General features: G+C 38.6%; 1 protein-coding gene across 9 annotated transcripts in view; it reads left to right on the forward strand.

The window, feature by feature from the left end:
• The window catches only part of JAK2 (Janus kinase 2), a 96,224-nt gene that overhangs the window by 24,245 nt on the left and 49,273 nt on the right, over nucleotides 1–22,706 (forward strand). For 2 of the 9 annotated variants that reach the window (XM_075020743.1, XM_075020742.1), the window contains exons 1-3: nucleotides 6,839–7,129; nucleotides 18,843–18,987; nucleotides 21,962–22,212. In XM_075020743.1, coding sequence (XP_074876844.1) covers nucleotides 21,993–22,212 — 220 coding nt within the window. In that variant the 5' untranslated portion in view covers nucleotides 6,839–7,129; nucleotides 18,843–18,987; nucleotides 21,962–21,992. Of the gene's footprint in view, nucleotides 1–6,837; nucleotides 7,130–8,869; nucleotides 9,023–18,486; nucleotides 18,529–18,842; nucleotides 18,988–21,961; nucleotides 22,213–22,706 lie in introns of those variants that run through there. The other 7 variants (XM_075020741.1, XM_075020735.1, XM_075020739.1 and 4 more) reach the window with 7 other exon arrangements.

Consider the following 22,706-nt stretch of genomic DNA (forward strand, 5'->3'; position numbering starts at 1 on the left):
CACTTAGCAGGAAAACATCTTTGTAAAGTCAGGTAAGAGAATAGATTGATTTATATGTGATTCATCTACCAATCTGTTGTGACACTCAAACCTAAGACTTAACAAATATACTTACCTGGGAGAAAATGGTAACTCTTGAGTAATTGGGAATATTTAGATATTCACTGTAGTCATGGTGTGATTAGGCAGTACAAATTAATTTAATCCATCATCTGGCAATGTGAAAATGCATTAACTTACTTGAATTTGTTTCAAAAATACACTGAAGGTTTTTTTCTTCTTTTAAAAGATTTTGTATGGTATGAGATGATGTATAATAGTACTGATCAGTCACTTTTTCACTCAGAACTGACTTAAGAAAATGAAATGCAGTGGTTGCTTTCTTCCCCTTGTGCACTACGTCAACTGGTTTTTTTTTTCTGGGGGGGTGGGTTGTTTTGTTGTTGTTTTTTTTTTACTTACCAACTGCCAGTATCTTTCTTCTGCCAAGCAGTTAAAGCTCTTTCCTTGTTACACGTTGCTGGTCTTGATCAGTGCCTGAAACGCTGCTGTAGGCTTTTGGCAGTGACATGGGAATGACACTGCTGGGAAAAGGATTAAAGATACAAGGTAATGTGTTAGAGTAAAATGTATGGGGAAAGAATAATGAGTGAAACTCTCAAATAAAACACCTTTGACGTAGGAAGTCTGACTGTTCTAAAATTGGGAAAGAAGGAAAGGAGTATAATGTGTGAAGGCAATCCCTGCAGATGATTTAATACCATTCTGTCTTAATCACAGGTAAGAGACTTTCTGAAGATAGACAAATACAAGAAGTCTTGAATGTGATATTAACAAGGACTACAGTAGTTGTACTGTAAAGAGCCTGATCAACAAACAAGCACTTGTTCTACCTCTTTTCAGGTGTTGTTTGTAAAGAACACAAAGATGATTTTGTGTTCATCCTGGCTTAAGATGTTTGTAAATCTCAAATCACTGGGAAAGTATTGTTGTAAGCTTGTCCTATTCCTGAGCTCTTTCCTGGGCCTTCATTCTTGGCCCCTGTTAGAAGAGCTAGATGTACCTTTGGATTGATCCTGTATGCCTGTTCTGAAGCAAGCAAACAAGCAAATGTCTTGAAAAAAACATACAGGGAGAGAATTAACTCTCAAAATCATGTTCTTCTGTTGTAGTTTAGGTGCAGAATAAATACTTGTAACAGAATTGTTCTGTGGGCAGTTAAAAAGCAAAATTAGTTTGAAATCATACAATGTGCTGAACACTGAGGCTGGCTGAGGAAAGACCTCTAGCTTTTGGTCTTATGGGTGACTGAAACATGCTCACTGAATCTCTGCCAGTAAGCAAAAAGTGCATTTAGAGCAGAATGCTCAGGAAAGCAAAAGGTGACTAAGTATATGGAGTAAGCTTTAGATGCATTAAGTTAAAACCACTCCAAAACTGCTATAAAGAAATAAAAGAACCTTAGTTGCTGTAACTAATTTCTCTAGAGATTCTTCAAAACAGGGGTTGGATTTACTGGTGTCAGAATGGTTGTATAGCAGTTTGAGGAACAGGAGGAATGAATGCTTCATATAGTTGAAGGAAGTGGAAGTGATAGGCTAATGAAGAACTGTTTATAACTAGTGAGTGTGAAGAATTGAGCCTTTCTTTCATTGTTCATCAGTTATCATGGAGTGTAGGTGTTCCTCCTTCACTGGAGGAGTCAAAGTAGCACCTTGGACTATGAGGATCAAGAGACTTTAAGGACAAAAGAATGGGGCTTGTTTTGGAAGTAGGCAACTATTTAGGAGTTGAGCTTTTGAATCAAGAAAGATACCTGTTCTGAGTCTTCAATGAAAAAAGGAAGGAATGTAATTAGGCAATGGCTGTAGTGGAAAATGCATGCAACGTGATAGCTTTGTGATGATGTGTCTGTCCAAAAATTATGGCCTTTGTTTGTTATCTTTGTTGCTAAGTTCACATACTTGAAAATTACATGGCCATAAGCACTAATTAATTTCTTTCAGACTGTCTATGCTAGTATAAAGTATCAGTATATAAGAGGTTTTATTGAAAGCTGTTGTATTGTCTGGTATGTCTGCAGTGGCCACCGGGCTTCAAGCAGCTGCTGTGAGCAACATCCAAAGTATTAAATAGTAATAATTAGGAATTTACTGGGCATCACTCTGCCCATTTCTTCTCCTGTACAGTAGACAGTTGAATCTGGGCAGTAATCAGTAAGAAATTCACATCATGTACTGGTGGTAGAAGGGAAATGAAATTTTTCAAGCTTATCACATTGGTAGTCTAGGGAAACTAATAATCACAAAATCATTTGTGATGAACTGTATCCTGCTGTGATACCTACTGATTGTAAAACTGATACTTTACTGATCATAAAACCTACGTACTATGAATTAAAAAAAACCCACACTAGTCTTGCAATTTAGGCAAATGCTTGAAGTAAAAAAGCAGTTATCTTTAATTTGAATTCTTTCCAAAGGCTGAACAAAAGAACTACTTGAAAGGCGGGTACCTGTCTCTAATTTTCCATAAATCCATCATATATATTATGATAATAGTATGTAAAGCAGCTGAGGGAAACAGTTGTACCGCAAGTGCATTTAATTAACTTTGACAGCTGGTTCAGTGAATAGATAAAACATACACCATCCACTGTGGGAGGGTTGCTGTGTGTTGTATATTGTACAACCTCTCTCAAACCTAAATGGACAGGGTGGCTGAGGAATCAGGCAGTAGAAAGACCAATGTTAACTTAGCATTGACAGGTGAGGATCAGCTAATTGTGTTGCCCTTGCTTTTAGTGCTTCTGAACATCGAGGTTTCTCACTCCTTAATCTGTACTTGGACCTCTTCAGCTTCTGTATGGTTGCAAAGCCTTCAGACTCATATTACAAAAACAAGGTGTGTTGCAGGGGGATGCCCTGTGGCAAGTAACCAGGAAATGACAAGCTGCTTCAAAAGCTGTCTGGGAGCTGATTGTCCATCAAGACCACCAGTGAAGTAGAGCACTGAAATGCGTTGTACTGATTGCATGTCTGTTTGGCTAGCGAAGAAATTGGCTGATGTTGATGTATTTTATATACCTTTACAAAAATTTATGTAGAATCACTGGAATAGTTGGCACACCTTGCTGAAGCCTGTTCGTATTTAGGCTGGGTATTTTAAAAGCTCTGTGGAAAACTAGGTAATTTCTTGTGTTCAGGAAGAGGCAAAACCAATGTATCGGAGCAGACATTTGCATAGACTGCCCAAGAAAAATTTGAAGAGCTGTGAAATCCACGCATGTGAGCTGGTGGATTGTGGAGAACCATTTCTTCAGTTCTGTTCTGAATGCACTTGGGAGACAGCCAGATGCTTATAATCATTTGTAGTTTGGCTTATTGTATGTTCCAGGTGATAAGAAAATAACACAGCTACTTCCCTGTTCTGCTTGAAAGTGGCAGATCACAGAGTACCTGGCTGGAACCACAGGGGTTAGAGCAGCTTTGTTCTTCAGGAGGAGCGTGTTGCTGCAAGTATTAACTGTTCTGGTTTCTTTAAGACTAGCTGGGTCTGCAACAGGTAATGTTTGTCAATAGTTTGAGACTCTAAACATTTTTTATTCTCTCATTAGGAATATGTGTAGCATGTCCTCTTGTGTCATGCTGGTTCAAGTTTATTGAGGAATAACAGTCACTTTTACTGGTATTTTTACATACTGCTCAAACGATGAGAAGTTTCAAAAGATGATTTGGACATCTGTGTTAACATGGTCTTGCTAAAGTGCTCTACTTAAGCCTTCTTTTTTTTCCTCCCACGAATCACCCCTGATGGATTTCCCCCCCCCCGCCAAAGATCTTTTCTCCCACCTCTCATTTTCTGTCTGTTTAAAATATGTTTTTATAGGTTTCATTTATTCTGCCTTCTTAAGCAAAAAGGTCTGGAAATGTCAGCAACGGGAGGGTGGCACTTGTTGTAATTTTAATGCTCAAAGGCATTAGCTGCACTTCTGATGCTCAAAGGCATTAGCTGCACTTCTGATGCTCAAAGGCATTAGCTGCACTTCTGATGCTCAAAGGCATTAGCTGCACTTCTGATGCTCAAAGGCATTAGCTGCACTTCTGATGCTCAAAGGCATTAGCTGCACTTCTGATGCTCAAAGGCATTAGCTGCACTTCTGATGCTCAAAGGCATTAGCTGCACTTCTGATGCTCAAAGGCATTAGCTGCCTTTGAGGTGTCTCCCATTTACTCCCCGTGTTTAAAGAGGAAGAAATGACTGAAATCCTTGGCTTAAAGATCCTAATGACCACCCCCTGAGGCTCCATATCATGGTTTAACCCCAGCCAGCAACTAAGCATGATGCAGTCACTCGCTCACTTCCCACCCCCGCAGTGGGATGGGGGAGAGAAGGGGGGGGGGGGGGGAGTGAAACTCGTGGGTTGAGATAATGACAGTTTAATAGGACAGAAAAGGCAGGGAAAATACTACTACTACTACTACTAGAATATTCAAAACAAGTGAGGCAAAATACAATTGTTCACCACCCGCTGACTGACACCCAGTCAGTCCTTGAGCCGCGGTGCCCCTCCCGACTCCCCCCACTTTATATACTGGGCATGATGTAATACGGTATGGAATAGCCCTTTGGCTCATTTGGGTCAGCTGTCCTGGCTGTGTCCCCTCCCAGTTTCTTGTGCACTCCCAGCCTCCGCTGGCAGGGAAGTATGAAAAGCTGGAAAGTCCTTGACTTAATATAAAAACTGCTTAGCAACAACTAAAACATCAGTGTGTTATCAACATTATTCTTATGCTAAACCCAAAACACAGCACTATACCAGCTACTAGGAAGAAAATTAACTTTATTCCAGCCTAAACCAGGACACTCGGCAATGGGATCAAATCCTCTTCCATCAACTTTTTCCAGCAGTCTAAGGGAATAACTAAATGTTGCTTGGAGAGCAATGGAAGAACAAAAGAAATATTTGATAAGGATTAAAGTAATACTTTCTCTTCCCTCCAAAAAGGAGAGAGGGGGGAAAAAAACCCACCCAACCACCTGTGGTATATTTTTGACAGCAGCTATTCCTGCTTCTTATTTCTGCTTACATGTAGCTATGATTTGGACACTACGGGAATGGAAAATTAATGAATTTGTTACCCTGTGGTATGGGATGTGATCCTTGCCGTATGTTCTCCAGTATCTGATTTGGTAGCATGGGGTGCTGGGCAGACTCACAGAACCTAAAGGAACTGGGAAAGGACAGTCCTTGGTGGGGAGTCACATAGACTTGGTTTACTGGGGTGAGTCTGGGAGCTGATTAGGAGACACCATATCTGCCAGAGATGGGAGGGGAATGAGAGAGTCCTATATACTCATTTCTTACAAGATAAGAATGTAGAGGTGCAGGAGATAAAGTAAGGACAAACATCTACCCTTTTCCTAGTTTTCTTGATTTCTGTCCCCTGTATGACTCAGTGTGCTGTCTCCACCTTCCACTTGAACTGAGGCTCCTGTTTTTACTTCACTCCTTTCACTGCTCTGGTGTCTGTCATTGCCCTTCAGCAAATAATCGCTGTGAGAAGGTATTTTCTTCCCAGGAGTAGTTTAAGCTTCTTCCCAAGTTTTCATTTGTACGCAATTACATTTCCAAAGGCTAAAAAAACCAGAATGCTTTGGCAGAAGTTGAGTGTGGCAGGTTGCCTTAATTTCCTTCCTCTTTTTGGATTTTTCTAGGATCAAATGAAGTCCAGGCTTTTGGTCTTGTTCAGTACTTAACTATGTATTTTCCTGTACTTACTGAGATCAAGCAGGTTCCAACCTGCTAGGTTTTTTTCATTTGCCTGTGCATAATCATCTGTTTCACCTTGTGTGTATTACGGTTATGCCTTCCTAGCAATCCACTAACTTTTAATTAGTTTAAAACAATTATAATTAGTTTTAAACAAGGTAGAGTAGATGCTAAGTGACTGAGATTATTTCAGTTAAAATTTGAACCTCGTTCTGTACCAGTTGTGGGTGGAAGGTGAGAGGAGAATTTCTCTCTGTTAGAGAAGCTTGATGGGGGGGGGGGGGGGGATAGGGATGGGGAAAGAGGAGAAGCAGCTGTCTTTTGAGACCTTTGGGGTCAGAGTTGGCATACTCATCTGTGCTTTTGACCTAATAACACATTCCAAACTTGAGGACTATTAAAGCAACATCTGTGTTTTAGAGTAAGGGATTCTTAAATCTTTGTAGAAGATCTCACATTCTGCTGTAATGGTCAGTTTGTGATAACTGTCATTCTGTCCTCTTTTCTCTCTTGATTCTCTCTTTTTTCTGCCCAAGGATTTGCTTGTTTTTCCTGTTTCCCACTTTTTCTTCTTTCTGGCAGAGACTGTGTACAACACCTAAAATGAGCTGAAGTCTTCAGGTGTGACTCAGATGCTGTGCATACATTGTTTAGAAGGACATAGTCTGAGAGGGATAATTTGGCTTTTGGAAGTTTCTGCATTAGATGAGGTGGAATCCTTCACCAGAGGATGAACCCTTCCATTACAGTCTCGCTGTCAACAGAAGCATGTGGCTGGTAAAAGGAAGCACAAGGGAAGACTCAGTTATGCTCTACCACTTCTTAGATTATTTTGGTTTTAGGGGGTCTCTAACATCCTTTATTGATTATGAGTCATCAAACTACCTTAGCTTCTTTTCTCAAAAAGAAACTGCTATACCACGTCTTGCAATTCTGACTGTGTCTGTCTGAAGTGACTGGCAAGATCTGTCCCAGCTTATACTATCTCTACATGTGGTCACGGTGACGTATGCTGCTTATGCCAGTAGGTTGATGAGGTCAAGTGTTAAATGGTGATACTGTCTATGAACAGTTTTCAGGGGAGTGGGAGGGGAAGCATCTGCTAAATGAGATAGGCTTCCCTTATTTTAGAACCCATGAATCCTGAATGGGGATGGAAGAATAACAAGAGCCCATTTCTGTGAACTTATTTTATTTACTGCTGGGAATAATGCAGAGGCATTAAGTCTACAGAGTAATGGCATTTAGACTGGATCAGTACCACAGAGCCACTAAGAATCCTGTTTCTGTTGAAGGCATGAGGGATATCTTGGTCACCTATGAGGTACTGAACAATACAGCCACAGGCTTTGATAGGTATGTTCATAGTAGTGTCACAGTTGTTACCTAATTCTGTTTTTACTGAACTCTGAAGAGTAATTGAGAGTGGAAATCTTGACCAGTTTGCAGAATCATTGTGTTACTTTGAAACATGTTAAATATATTGCACCTATGTTTTTTCCTTTTAATGCCTTTTTTTTTCCCCTTTGGTGGGGTTTGTTTTTTTCTTACACATGCTCTTTGTATTGAACTCTGTGTGTTCAGGAGAGTTTCTTTTTTCTTTCCCCTGCCTGAGGTTTGCCCTATGTACTAAAACTGAAAAATGAAACTGAGACACTGTGTATGGTAAGAGTTGTGGTAAGGGTTGAATTTTAAAATGGATTTCCTTTTGCAGTGTTTAAGCAGTTTGGAGATTTCAACAGTACTTCCTTTATGGCATTACTTAATTTTTCGGCTATTTACCTTCCTTGAAAGGAATTATGAGGTAGTGCTTTCTTTACAATGAAATTTGTTCTATTAGTTATTTTGTGAAACAAAGAATTGTGTTTGTATCTGATCTACTAGTGGCTTACATCATGAACTTAAATGCAGATAGCTTAGACCCTTGTACTTGTGTTACATCTGGAAAATAAGAAAGGTGACATTGTTTTATGTAAAGCACCCTAGTACTGAAGTGCAATGCAAACTGAAAATACGAAGATTGCTATGTATAGTTATGGGGTTGTGCAAATAGGTAAAGATTGCCTAGAATAGTAGAAGTAACCTGATGGCACTGAGGCTGAGTTTATTGCTGACAGAAGCATGCTCTGTCTTCTATAGCAAAGCTGCATTGTGGGGTTTTGTTTTTAAATAAATTTGATACCAAAGAATGCCATCAGAGATCTAAAAAATTAAGGCCATGGTCTGGCTTGTCCTGTTATTTGGGTGGGGTTTTTTACATTTCTTTTTGTCTCTGTGCCAGCCAGAGGGATGTAGTTGCACTGTGAGCTTATTTGCTTTAACAAAATGAAACTCAACTCAGTCATTATTTGATGAATTGGCAGACAAATACAATGGTGTTTAGTTTGGATCTATGTGTGGGTGGATTATTTCTTGCATGTACTAGTGGTCAAAGTTACTATGTATCAGTTAAGAAAAAAAAAAAAATCTATTTACAAGATGGTTTCCTGGTAGGTGAGCAGGTGTGGCAAACCCTTATGGGCAGGAGGGACTAGAGGGATATCCATTTATAGGTACCAGTATCTATAAATGCCTGGTCAGAAGTGGTCCATTCAGACATTTTTAATTCCTGCTTAGGATTTTTAATTAGATGTATATTGCAATTAGCAAACTATATTTAACAAATCCAGTAACTAACAGTATTAATAGTAATTTGTAGCTTGTTAGGGTATATCTTCAGGAGCTCAAAGAATGCATGAAGAGAGGAGAGACCATGGTCAGTTTTAAACTTCTTGTTGATTTCAGTGGGTCTCAGCAATCTTATTCTTGAAAATACATGTGCAAAAACCTCTTAGAGTGACTAGTTCAGATGGAGACATGTCTTACTCAGTGTAGTTCACAAGTTCCAAAAAAACTTGGCTGCAATACACTGTATTTCACTTGTATTCTAGACTTAGCTTCAGCTTATCTAATTAGACATAATTGTATTCAATGACATAAAAAGTGTCAAAAAGACTGCAGTATCTTTAACAGGTCTTTTGGGGGGAGGGGCTAGCTGGGTTTTTCATTTGTATCACATAGCTTGTTTTTGTCATCTCTTCATAGGCTACATGTTAAGTAGTGTGGAATACTGAACCTTTTCCTGTTTTGCCTTGGGAAGTAGTTCTTCAGGTCCACAAAAGTCTACTCCTTTGCAGTAGCTTGTTCCAAACCCTGGCAGAGAGGTCTGAAATTCTTAGTCTGGCAAAGCTGAGGTGAAGCTGCAAATAAGTATGTATAATATGCTGAAAAGTTCTGTAGAAAACTGAAGTGGTTTGCAAGTTTGAGACTGATCTAGGAAAAAGCCCATCTTGTTCTGTTATTTAGAGACTAGAGTATCCTAAATTTTGAACGGATCACCTTAGGTAGATTTGAGGTTTCCATCCAAAAGTGGGTGGGTGGGAAAATACCACCTTTAGGCAAGATTAAACCTGTATGATTTCTGTCTTGGAGTGGGGTCTAGCAGGAAGAACCAATGTGTCTTGGTTCGCATTATTGAGTGGGTACATCTGCAGAACTTTCTTTAGAGTAGTGGGAACTCACCCAAGATTGAAATGTAGATGAAAGCCCTAGACTTAAGGGCTCAGAGGCAAAGCTTGTGTTGGAATTTGACTTATGTACTGAGACACTTGAGTGTTTAAAATTTTTTCTAGTTTTTTGTCATCAGGTAGACTTTTAAGAATAGTTGAATAATTGTTCAGTGGGGAATTTTGTAACATAACTTTTTTATAAAAAACTTATCAGTTTAAAAATGCTGTCATGCTCTAAGTGTTGCATCTTTATTTTATAATGCCTTCTCATAAAGGAACTGATAATAGCACAATCTATAGCAGCACATTTTGAAATCCAGAAAAGAACACTGTATCTTACCTCATCTTCTATATATTATAAACCAGTTACATTTTGGCTTTCCTTCACCACCAAGTTCAGTAACACGGGTTTATCTAAAGCCTGTTTTGCAACAGTGCATCTACTCTTGATTTTTTAAATCAAGAAATACAGAATCTACTGCCTTCTTGACTGTTTGTTCCAGTAGTTTGATACTCTAGTTTCTGAGAGAGAGAAAAAATGTTGTATTTGAAATAGGTAGTTATTCTACAGCTGTTGTACCCCCTACTTAAATCATTATTTATTTTTCCATTATGTTGTTTTTCTTGAATCCATGTCAAGTAGTCTGCCAGAGCTTTTTGATCTATTAGGGCACAATTCTCACACTCTTGCTTTCTGCAATTTCCTTATGCTTTTTCAGGATGTAATATGAAGAATCATAAAAAAAGTTGTGTGTCATTCTTATTTCAGAACTTGGGGAAACAGGCAATATGAATATAGGGAGCTCCTTGTTGAGTGCATCTTAATTGGGAATATTTTCTTTCTCTGAAAAGTAAAGCATACAATTGAATTGCATAATCATACTCAAAACAGTTCTGTAAGTACTGGACATATAGGATGATAATTTGACTCTTCTCCAGTGGTAGTGGGGAAGGATGAGTCTGTCTCTCCCTTTTTCTTTTTTTCTTTTTTTTTTTTTAAATGTACAAGAGAACACAGAATATTTGAAATGTTACATTGTGAAGATACGGTTGTCTTAACTAAACTTTTCTTTTTCCCTGTCATTTTCATTAGAGTTTTGCAGAATCTCCACTAATGGTACATTTTATGATGAACCTTTGTTTACTTTCAGAGCCCTGGGTTTTTTGGCTTCCATTTTTTTCTGACAGTCTGTGTTTACAGAGATAACGTGATCTTGGCAAAGCATATAGTGCTGTATCTTTGCAAAAGCTGGCTGGTGTTTCAGATAGGGAACAAGTGGAGAGCTCTCAGGCCATAGATGATTAAGGAAGCATTAAGTAAACTATCAAGCAAGTACATTTTCCTGAATTATAAAGATAAAATGTCAACATTGCTATCGTAATTATTCAACAATATGAAGCATTAAAATAGGGTTTAAAAAAAAGAATGTATTACTTTTTTAAAAATACTTCAGCCCTTCTATCAAAGAATAACAGAAATTGCGATGTTTATGTATATGGTAATTGAACTCTAAATCATTATTTGATAGGCTTGTGAATGCATTTATATAGTTCTGGTTTTTGGAGTATTTGTATTTAATTAAACTTTCATTTACAGAAATCACTTGATTTTAAATATTTCTGTGGCACTGTCTCACAGGATTGTTGTCTGGATGTCTTGGAGGGTCTTTTTTGTGTTTTGTTGTATTGCATTATGTGACCAGGCCCTGCTTCTGTAAGGATTTATAGATGTGATTTAGTTCATGCGTGATGCCCATTTGTAGCTTTGTTGAATCTGTATAGGATCTAAGTTGGGGGGCAAGGAGGGAAGTGTTGTGGTTTTGGGGTAGGTTTTTTATTTGTTTTGGGGGGGGGTTGTTTGTTTTGTTTTTAAGGCAGGTTTTTTATTAGCTGATTTAGATCTTCAAGTACTAATCTTGCCTAGGTTTTTAGCTGCTCCTGCAATACCAAAGAAAAATTAAATAAAAATGTAAGACAACTTCTGTAGTTTGCATTATATGGAATTACATGTTCTACAAACAAATGTAATTCCAAGTTAAGCACTTCTAAATAATATTAGTGTTCCAGGTTTCTGTAACTGATGTGTCATTGTAAAGAGCTAGCTTTGTTTCCTCCATAAAACTTTAAGCACTTTTCCAAAGCTGTGGAGGAGCTGGAAACAACACCAAAATCCCCTAGAAACCCCTGCACCTTGAGGGAATTCGTACATGAAATTTGCATCAGGTCTGGCCTATGATATACAATTTCTAAACCGAAGCTGAAAAAGGAGGGTAGGCTGAAGATGAAGAGAGTCTTTCTGGAGAGTCCAAAGGAGCCACTGGCATCTGTTGCTCTTGGCTGTTCAGTAGAGATTGCTGATTCACTCTGACTTAAATGTTATCCTGTTTACATGCTGACAGTTAACTTCTGCAAAGGGCTAATTTGCTGAAGCACAAGTTATCCCACCCTTACTTCTGGGATAGAAGTAAGGGGATAACTTCATTCATGGAAATGTTTTCACGTTTTTGATGACTGTCTCAGATTTACTAGTCTCTCCATCCCCCACATTTTTTACTGAAAAATGTTACAGGAGATAAGGTCATGCATGTTTTGTCATGCAACTTATCCAATGTTCTTGTCCAAAACCACTTTACCCTTTGCTTTTTTCAGGTGGTAAAAACGGGGAGAGAAAGAACCCACAACAGTGAAGCAGCAGGGGGACATCTTATGAATATAATATTGTGAAGAACGTAGTGGATCTCTTCTTGTTTTGTCTTTTTTTTATAGGCAGAAAAGGTGGCTGGGATTGTGATCATACTCTCCATGGTACTTTACCCTGTGTAGTAAAGCATAGAAGTGTAATTTTAATCTCTAAAGGTAGAGATTAAGAATTTTGACAGAGAAGAGTAGTCTCTTGGTCATGATATTCTGGTTGTTGAAACTGGAAATGCATTTTCATCTAAACAATACAGCAAAGAGGCATAGCAATACTGTTCTGTGTAATTATTTCTCAGTATACATAAGGTGACTGCAAATTTCCTTGATCTGCCTTTGAGTAACAGTTTCTTCTTAAGCTATTCTGATACTTGGCCACTAATCAGGGTCTTTCTATACTTCATTTTGTTCCCCATTTTTTTGATGCTACTAAATTCAAGCTGTGTTGGAAGAAAGTAAGCCACAAAATAAAAGTGGCTTAACTGGTGGAGGAGAAAGGTTTTTAAAAGTTGTTTTCACACTTTTGTCTTTACTTTGTCTCTTCCTTCTTTTGTGTACCTCCTATTTGCCTACAGGAGGCTGGCACTGTTACTGCCCTCTCCCCCACACTACAAATCTTCTGCTTCTGGTTCACAGGGAGAAAATTCTAGCTCTTCAGCCCTCTTGAGTTACTGCGCACAGTGTAAACACACATGACAGTTACTGTAGAGGCAGTAGTTTTACTAACCTCTAAGGAGGGAAGTTGCCAGACTGGGGAAGTGAGATAAGAGGGCAAGAAAAGGGAGATGACAGAATTCAGAGGGAAAGTCCAAAAGAGTTTAACTTTTTAAAATCCAGGTCTTGGGAAGAGCTTCCTGAACAACCGCAAGCTGGGCAATTTATCCTGACAGCTAATGGCAACTGGAAAGAGTTATGGCTGGTTTTCCTCACAGAAATGTTTGCTGTGTGAAACCCTTTATCTTCTGTGAAGGAGGAGAACCTTGTATTTTCTACCAGGATATAACTCTGCTTGATGAAACTGTTGCATTGTTATTTGCCTAGAAGATACATTTTTTTATAGATTTGGAGCTCCAGAGCACTCCCATAGTTGGAGAGGATAAAGAACTTTGTGGAAGGTCTCACGCCCTTCAGAAGTGCCAAAGTGCGACAAGTGGTGGGGTCTTGGCTGTTCTTTCTTCCACAGTTAAGCTGTTGAGAGCAGACCTTTACCTGAGCAATCCCTGCCTGCTACAGGAGAAAGGACAGGTCTTTGGAGGCTGAGAGCAGTGTAACGGTTCTAAAGCCTTTTCCATTGCAATAGGGCTGGTGTCTGCTGTGCCACTGTTCAGCACTCTCAGGCTGCAACATGAAATGTGTATGACTTCTGATAGCTTAGTGTAGCCTGCTTTGTTCTTGACAGCATCTGCTGCTAAACTGGCATCTGTTATGCAACTGTTGATGCTGTTCTTTCTCCACACAGTACTGTAGCAACAACTGTTGGTTCGTGTTTTGACAAATCCCTCTTCAATTATGACACTGGGAATTGCATTTGGAAAAGGATAGCTTGCTTTCTTCAAAAGTGTTTTCCAGCATCACCTGCCCACAATCTCAATCTTGCAGTGTTTAAGAAAGCCAAGCAATTTGACAGGCTACTTAGCTGCTGTTGTACTTTTTGCTTTTGTTTGCACTTTCAATATTTATTTTAACTTGTGAGTGTACCTATAACTGTCATATTAGTTCTCTAGAGGTCATTAAAGAGTTTTTCCCTTAGATAGTGTTTTCAACAAAAATGCCTTTTAATAGAAAAAAAAATTCTCTTTTAGTGGTGAGTCGGAATATTTTTTTCACTTTGAAATGTGTTTTGTTTATTTTTAACCTATTCTTATTGTCTCCTAATTTCTTGGTAATTCACTGATAGTTGTTTTTACATAAAAGCCAGTGCTTTGATTGTTCAATGTAGGACAGTAGTTCTCCATTTTTTGTAACCAAAAGTCACCCATCGGAATGAGACTAGTAACAAGCAATCCTCAGAACGACTTTTTACTTTTGAGTTAATTTGCGCCATCCCAACAGGAGCATTGGCAATTCCTTTTTTATGTCTTGAAAGAAGTCAAAGAATCAATTAAGGAAGGCCTATGCTCTACTAATTAACCCTTAGTTCATGGTCTGAGCTATTAAACTGAATTCAGTTTTTAGTACAGTTCACAAAACAAAGTCTAGTATGATGTGACAGACTTGCGAAAATATCACTTAGTCCTAATTTTGCTGTTGTCATCTTTTATTGCATCACTTTAGAAGAATTTAAGAGATGTGTAAGGGAATAATGGGAAATTGGCGACATTTTTCACATATTTCATGCAAAAGGCCTTTCTGACCTATTGTGGTTACTTTTCCTATGTCCTCTGTGCAGATAATGGTGGCTCTGAATGGACTAAGGATCCTCAGATGCCACTGTCTCTGGAGGTAGTCTTTGCCAAAACAATTGGGCAACCCTTTGAATTGCTTCGAAATTTTCTGATGAAATAGTCTTTTGCTGAAATTTATCAGCATGGTGAAATTGAAATGTTTTGCAGATATGGACTGACTTTTGCCAAAGTTCTGATGGAACCTAAGCAAAGCTGTTGCTTGTGGGCAGGTCTTTGATTTAATTGCTTTTTTGGTAACTCACCTACTTCACAGGTTACTGTAATGCTGAGGCTTCTTGGATGTCTTATTCATTCTGCTCTTCTGACAGCACCCCTAGGTAGCTTTCTTCCTGGGATAAGCTAGAGCAAGGGCTTCATTCTGTTGTGAAGAACTTAGAAATCACAATTATTATTTTTTTTATTCCTAATCAGAATGAAAAGATTAAAATCCTCGAACTAACAGCTTCTATCCACTTAGTCCCTGTGTGTCATGCGAGTGGATCAGGCCAGGATCATTACTCTTCCCTTGTGCAAAAGTTCGTGGAATCTTGCTGAATTGCTGATACAGGCAGTGGTTTGCCAAGTGAAAACTGTAAGCAAATGTTATCTTCTCCACTTTTTTTTAGCGTATGTTTTGTCATTGATAGTTAGTCTGCCATCTTCCTTCTGTATCTGCTTGCTACCATGTGCCTTCAAATTTTGCTGTATTAAAAATCCTTGTGTGATGCTAATGTACAGCTGATAACAGGAAAATTCCTTTGGAATCACTTAATTTTTCCAGTTGTTTCTTGTATGAGCAGTTGTTTTTGTGTGTCAGTGGCTTTACCTCGTGGCAGAGCAACGTCTAGATCTCCCAATAGGCAGAGCATGTTAGAAAAAGACCATGAAAACTGAAGGCATGCTCTTTCTCTGCTAAACATCTTTAAATATGTTTTAAGACAGTAGTTTATGTTGTTGTGAAAGCTATTTTTAAAGTCAGAACAAATGTTACCTGGGAAAAGACAACATAGTTTTCTTAATGCAGAAGATGATGCATTTAAAGCACAGATTAACTTTATGTTTAAACTTGGCATTTGTTGTCTAAGCAATGGAAAAAGTTCTGAGATTTTCCAGATTGCTTAGTATTTTTAAAGGTGTTGTTGAGTACTTCGATAAAGTTAGTCAGAAGAATGTTTTCCTGTGAATATGTGGTGGAAAGATGTGAATCTGTTGCTGTGAATTTTTTGTGAAATACTAGCTGATGTAGTATGTTCTGAGTGAACAAAGACTTCAGAATCTCTTGTTTGTCCATTAAGGAGCAGTGGCATTTCTGCACATGCTGATGTTTTAAAAATACAATACTTTATTGCCTGTCAAAGTAGCATATGCATTTGGTTCCTTGAATTTATTATACTCTTGTGTTTAAAAAAATCCCACCAAAACAAACCTGCATACGCAAAGCAAATCAGACCAGATATGCAAGGAATACTACATGTTGTATGCAGAATATGAATACTATTGTTATCTTTTAAGATTTTCAAGTTTTCATAGCATAACAGGCCATGCTGGGTGCATGTTATGGGAAAGTTTAGTTATGTTCCATTTGTCTGTGTATTCAAACTGAACTGTCAACACTACAAACAAGCTAACCAAAACAATTACAAGTGGGAAACTGTCTGACTTTTCTTCTTAGTCTAATCTTGGTGTTAGAGGTAAAAAATTTATTTTGGTGTTTCTGTAACAAGATACATAACACTCTTCAGAACTTAATGATGTTCTCCCATTACTACTGACTAATGTAAGACCTGTTAGCACTTTTTGTGAGACTTTTCTAGTCTCTTACCTGCAATCTTAACCACCTACCTACCATTACTTGGGAAGGCTTTTGTGATTGATGTTTACAATGTTCATTCAAATTTCTTGAAAGAAGGATGCATGTGTATAAGCAGATGGAAAGTTTGTGCATTTTTGTCATCTTCAGTTTACACAAGATGACCTAGTCTACTGGCAATAAACGAGTTGTTGGGAGACAACCTACATCTTCAAGGCCTTACTTGTCAAAAGAAAATGCTATTTTGATCTTTCTCCTCTCTTGGTAGTAAATTGAGTATTCAAGGTACTCAGTGACACAGGTGCAATGAACACTGACTGTATTTCTAGGAATTCTGAAGGCTTGCTGAGAAGTGACTGTTAGAGGTTGTAGAATCTCCTCTGCATAACAAATTCCGTATTGTGCTGTTTGCAGATAATGGCAACTTGGAGATGATGGCCTGATTTATTTTGACTGAGTTTCATTAGACTCCAAGTTTGTTTTGGAATTGGGCATTTAAATCCTTGCAGCTGCCAGAAATTTAAGCTGGTGTAGACTTGAACAAATCGGAGGGAAAGGGGAAATGGAGGAGCTAGGTCATTGGCAAAATTGTGCACTGTCATATTGGTACAGCCAGGAATGTAGGTAACATTCTTTGCAATTCTGCTGCTAAAAGGACAAGTTGTGTCCGATGAGACTTACTCAGCCTGAAAGTATGTAAACTGAATAGCTTTACAAGGTCTTGATGCAGATCCTGTAAATAGGTATGCCTGTAAATGTGTGCAGAAGAAGTGGTTGACTCTCTTACCAAAAAAAAAAAAAGGAAAAGAGAGAGAGAGGGAGGGAGAAATATGTTACTATAACCACCATGAGCCTGTTCAGCTTGGAGTTCTTCGTCTCCGAGGTTCCTTGCTTTTTGTCTAGAGCTGTGAGCTGCTCTTTCATAAGCAAGCGATCATTTTTGTTTGTCATGTGAAGAAGGATAGACTTGATATTAGGCTGCTTTATCCAATTTTTGCATTTGAAATGCAAGCTGCAATGTCACTGAGCTTATTCAAAATGTTGCAACCCTTATTCCACTGGGGTCTGCTAGAAGAGAGTAGAAGTGGCTTGAGTTCTTAGCTTAACCTGGTTTGTTCCCTCAGTTCATTAGCAGCTGTCTCATATAGCTAATGAAGTTATGCAATTGATCTGGAATTTATGGAAAAACTACATAATTAACTACAGTCACATAAATCTTCATGTAGTTTTGCTCAAAGTCAAGAGCCTGACTGGGAATGATGAATGCAAGGCAGTTCTGAGCATGGAACAGTACTTTTAAAATAGAAAATAATTTAGAATACCCAGCAATGCCCTTCAATCTGAAATCTGCATGAGCAGGTGGTGTTCTGTGCTTTGAAGTCAGTGCTCTCAGATCAGTGTGCATGGAATGTGTGCTCAGTAGGTCAGTGATAGACTGCTTTGCCCCAAACAACCCCTGCTCTCCCCCTCCAGCACTTTAATACAGGTCTGGAAAACTTGCATTGACTGTACTGGACTTTGGATCAGATCTTAATTGGCTGGCTAGACAGCATTTGAAGGAGAATCCCTGGAGGTACATACAAAATACACAGCTGTCCAAACAAGGCAAAACTGCTAATGTCTAAAGCCAGTATTGCAAGGGGAGAAATGCTAATCATTGCCGTAACAGTCTGACTTCTGTGGGGAGAGAAGCTGAATCTACTGCTCACTGAGATGGGTTCCTTTTTCTTGGGATATTGGTGATAGACTCAGTAGACACAGCACATCGTGCTGAGGAAATTGTGTTGATTTCATTCTCTCCTGTCCAGGGAGATTTCTGTCTGAAGAGTCATCAAATATAAAACTCGCTGAGTTCTTCCATTCTGAATTCTGCCCCCTTTGAACTTCCATTGTAATTTTTTTCCCCATCTATTCAGTTTTTAAAATCATTTTTGCTTCTCTGTCAGGCCCTTTCCTATGTTGGGAGGGTCAAAACAGGGAATTTATCATTTTTTTCACCGTTGCAGGAAGCTGCTGTTGTGCTTAAGTGCTTTCAAATGGTGTTTCTTGCAACCACAGAAATGTTGTGCAAAGAGAGCAAGGGTGGGTGTGCCTTTGTCCTTCCTGCTACGAGACACTTGGTGTTAACTTCCACATGAACTAAAATGAGTAGCTGTTGTCAGTTTTCAAATAGAATTAATTGTTCTGGCTGAAGGGAGTGTTACTACATGAAGTGAATATACCATGTCTCTTTTTGTAATTACTTTTTCATTTCTCTTCCTGTAATGCCATCAACAGTTTTTTTAAACTGATGCTGTATTCACAGAAAAGAAAAACATGGTGAGTGCAAAAAAAAAATATTGGTAATTACATTTCAAGTCAGGTGTCTGTTTCATACACCAGTTTCTTGCTAGAACTGAGGAGCAGTGTCAGTACCGAAAATGTGTTTTTAAAAAAAAAAAATTAACTTTGTTTTTAAAAAAACCTAAATTTAAAAAGTTCTTGGCAAGGATGACAGGAATTTGGGCAAATGAGATAGGAGTGGATCATTCTGTCTGTACCTACACACAGATTTGAATTCTTAAATAATGATGCATTATGTATGATTCACAGCCATTAAGGTTCTTTTAATATTAAATGTGTTTTTATTGCAGATACATGATGTTCCACCACTGCTTGTGTGCCTGCTTTGTCTGACCACCTGTGGATACCAGCAGCAAGTGGGTGGCTTCTGACGTGCTTTTTTAAAGGGCTTCATCACTCTCATGTTTCATACAGAGATTTCTCAAGTGATAAAAGGTAATTAACAGTCAGGGATTTATCTGTAGTGAGAGAATGCTCTGATTGTTGAACTTCCAAAGTTGTATGTTTGAAGTGGTATGTCTTAAGGTCCTAGCCTTGGAAGTTTCCTTAGAAATGCTGCTGCCCTCCTGGGGGGGTGAGGGGTGGGGGGATGGAGACAAACTGAAGGTGGGGGAGGATTATTTGGAAGAAGAGAGTTTAGATTTTGCAAAACTGGTAGAGCCCATTGCCCATAAGAAATAAAAAATGTTGTTCTGAATGGGGCTGTGAATGCTGCATATTATTAAATCATGAGGATTTTGTATATCCTCCACATTTTACTGAAATTTCTTGCATAAGTGGTGGTTTTCAATCTCATTAATTAATTTCTTCCTGGTTAACTTAAAAAGAACCATATGAATTAGTGCAGCTCAGCATGGTTGGTAAAATTAACCCTCAGTTAGGTGCATTGGAGGTACAGACAGCAGCAGAGAATTGCATGTAAACATGTTGCATTGTAGATGCTGGTGAGTGTGGTTAGAGCAATATGGGGGGCTGATTAATCTCACCCTTTAGAAGCTGTGACTTGAAATATTATCCAGATTAGGAACATTAAAATAATCTTATTGGATCAAATCCTCTGTTCATCAGTACCAGAATCAGATTTTTATAGTTGGTAGCTTTGATCTCCGAATCAAGATGTTTATATTCCATCCAGATTTTGTTACACGTTCTTGTTACGTGGATAAATGGACAGGCCATTTCTCATTTTCACTGAGTCTTGATCATGTCAGACGACCACTTTCAGATGTGTGTAGACCTGGTACATAGCTCCTTTTTGACAAACAAATACTTATTTCTGTGGTACTAAGTAACTTACCTACAAAAGTCCCATTCTGGGTATATTAAATCTGTTTATACAGCTATGGGAATTCTTTACATGAACATTTACATTCTTTACACAAACACAGAAATTCTCTTGAATTACAATATGATAACAAATCTGTTCTGTATACCCCAGAAAATGATACTGAAATATGTTCTGCAAACAGGTAGATTAACATCTCCCAATATGTTTAGTCTCGAAGTGCTCAACTTTTAATTCTGGATGAAGAGCAATTAAATTTTTTTGCCATGTTTAATGTTTCTGTTGTGCTGATGCAATGGTCTTTGGATGGAGCAAAGAAGGGAAAACTTAAGTATGTCCAATTGGACACTTGTCTGCTAAGAGGAAACAGCCTCAAGTTGCACGAGGGGAGGTTTACATTGGATGTTAGGGAAAATTTCTTCACTGAAAGGGTTGTCAAGCATTGGAACAGGCTGCCCAGGGAAGTGGTTGAATCACTGTCCCTGGAGCTATTTACAAGATGTGTAGATGTGGCACTTAGGGACCTGGTTTAGTGGAGGACTTGGCAGTGCTAGGTTAATGGTTGGACTCAATGATCTTAAAGGTCTTTTCCAACCTAAATGATTCTATGATTCTGTTCTATGAATAGTGGAGCTGATGGGCTTCAGGGAAGGAATGCCATCCAGAGGGACCTTGACTGGGTTGAGAAGTGGGCCTGTATGAACCTCATGAAATTCAGCAAGGCTAGGTGCAAGGACCTGCACCTGGGTTGGAGCAATCCTCAGTATCAGACTGGCAGGTGAATGGATTGAGAGCAGCCCTGCAGAGAAGGACTTGGAGATACTGGTAGATCAAAAATGAGACATGAACTGGCAATGTGCGCTTGCAACCCAGAAGGCCAATTCTATCATATAAAAAGTGTGACCAGCAGGTCAAGGGATGTGATTCTCCTCCTGTGCGCTGCTCTTGTGAGACCCCACTGGGGAGTCCTGCACCCAGCTCTGGATCCCCAGCACAAGGAGGACATGGACCAGTTAGAGCAAGTCCAGAGGAGGGCCCCAAAAATGATCAGATGGCTGGAACACCTCTCCTATGAAAAAAGGCTGAGAGAGTTGAGGTTGTTCAGCCTCGAGAAAAGAAGGCCCCAGGGAGACCTCATTGTGGCCCAAACCATTCTATGATTCTAAAAAAATTAAATCTTTATAACTGATGTCTTGTTTAGCCCTGTTCTGCATTTTCAAAATATGAGATTCTGGATTCCAGGTGGTAGTTACCTGGAATCAATTTTAATAATAGCAAGCCTTATAGACTGTGATCAAAGCTTTTATCATAAGCATGGATTATACAGATTAAAAATTACGATAGAGTTGCAGAAGAGCAAAGACATTCTTCAACTGGCTTTTGGAATATGCTGTCAATCTCACTTTTTTTTTAATTTGGGGGTTTTTTTCATTATCCAATATACCTGTGGTTTTATACTGAGTTATTAGTCTCTTCTTTAATTACATTTATCAGAGAGGATTTTTAGCTTGAGTTCATTATGAATTGACTTAAATGATTAGTCTGAAAGGAGGAGGTCTTGGAAGTCCTTCCATTCATAGATGTAGAACAAGTATGCTTACTTAAGAGTCTCACCTCAGCCTGTTTTCTTTTAAGTGTCTGCTTAAGACTAAAACTCAGCTGAAAGGTGCTATTCCTACCCTTCTCTTCATCAGTGCCAGTTTGTGACCTAGCTAGTTGTTTTGTCTTGTATGTTCTCAGTGCAATCTTTGCATTTAAACTGGGAATATAATAAGTTGCACAGATGTCATTAAAGGGATTATTTTGGCTTTCAGGTTTAACTAGCATGTTTTAGTTGGACAGGCAAGCACACGCTGTCTAAAATCCAGCGAGAAGTAATAAATCCTCTAGTTGGACTCCCAATTAATATCTTTGTTTTTCCTGTCATAGTGTCTGTTATTTTTCAGAGTAGGGCTATGTAGTAAATCAAAGAGAAACTCAACTTTTAGTAAACATTATCAGCCATTCTCTTGTCCTCTGCTGTTAGTGTTTTTCTGGTGTCAGAACAGTACTATCATTAAATAGGAGTATTACAAGCAAAATCAAATACACTTAGTCAAGAAGTACTGCTTACATTTCTTTTAGGCAAATGCTCTGAACAGAACCAAAACAAACAATGGCCTGTCTTACAATGACAAATACGGAAGGTACAGGAACTTCTACTGTCCACCAGAATGGTGACATCCATGGGAATAGCAGTGCACCCAAGCATACAGAACCATTGCTTCAAGTGTACCTTTATCATTCTCCTGGGAAGACAGGAGGAGATTACCTTCAATTACCAGCTGGAGAATATGTTGCAGAGGAGATTTGTACTGTTGCCTGTAAAGCCTGTGGTAAGTATATACATAATGGTTTTCATAATGAAGGGGTAAAATTCAACTTAATGCAAGAAAGCTTTTAATAATCCAGAGTGCATCAAGATGGTGGTGTTTTAACAGAAATGCTAATCTCTTTGTTCTTTCAGAAAGTTTTTAATAATCCAGAGCTCATAAAAATGGTGGCATTTTAACGGAAATGCTAATCTCTCTGTTCTTTTGAAAGTAATCAGTATCAGAAGTAATTAGCACCAGGCTGCAAAACTTTTCCTGTCAGAATGGTTGTGAAACTGATATTATCATTGGGTGACTGCCATCTTTTTGCAAATAATTTGAGGGTATACTATCCTTTACCTGGAATTCTTCTTTTGTTGAGCTGAGATATAGTTTGGATAGTTAAATCACAGCAGCAGCTGGAAATAGCTTGAATTACTTTCTGCAATCCTGCAAAACAGATTGGTCCTGGAAGTTATGTGTATATTGTATATTATACATGCTTAATCACTTTGCAG

Source organism: Buteo buteo, chromosome Z, assembly GCF_964188355.1.
Source record: "Buteo buteo chromosome Z, bButBut1.hap1.1, whole genome shotgun sequence".
In the NCBI taxonomy this organism is placed as follows: domain Eukaryota; kingdom Metazoa; phylum Chordata; class Aves; order Accipitriformes; family Accipitridae; genus Buteo; species Buteo buteo.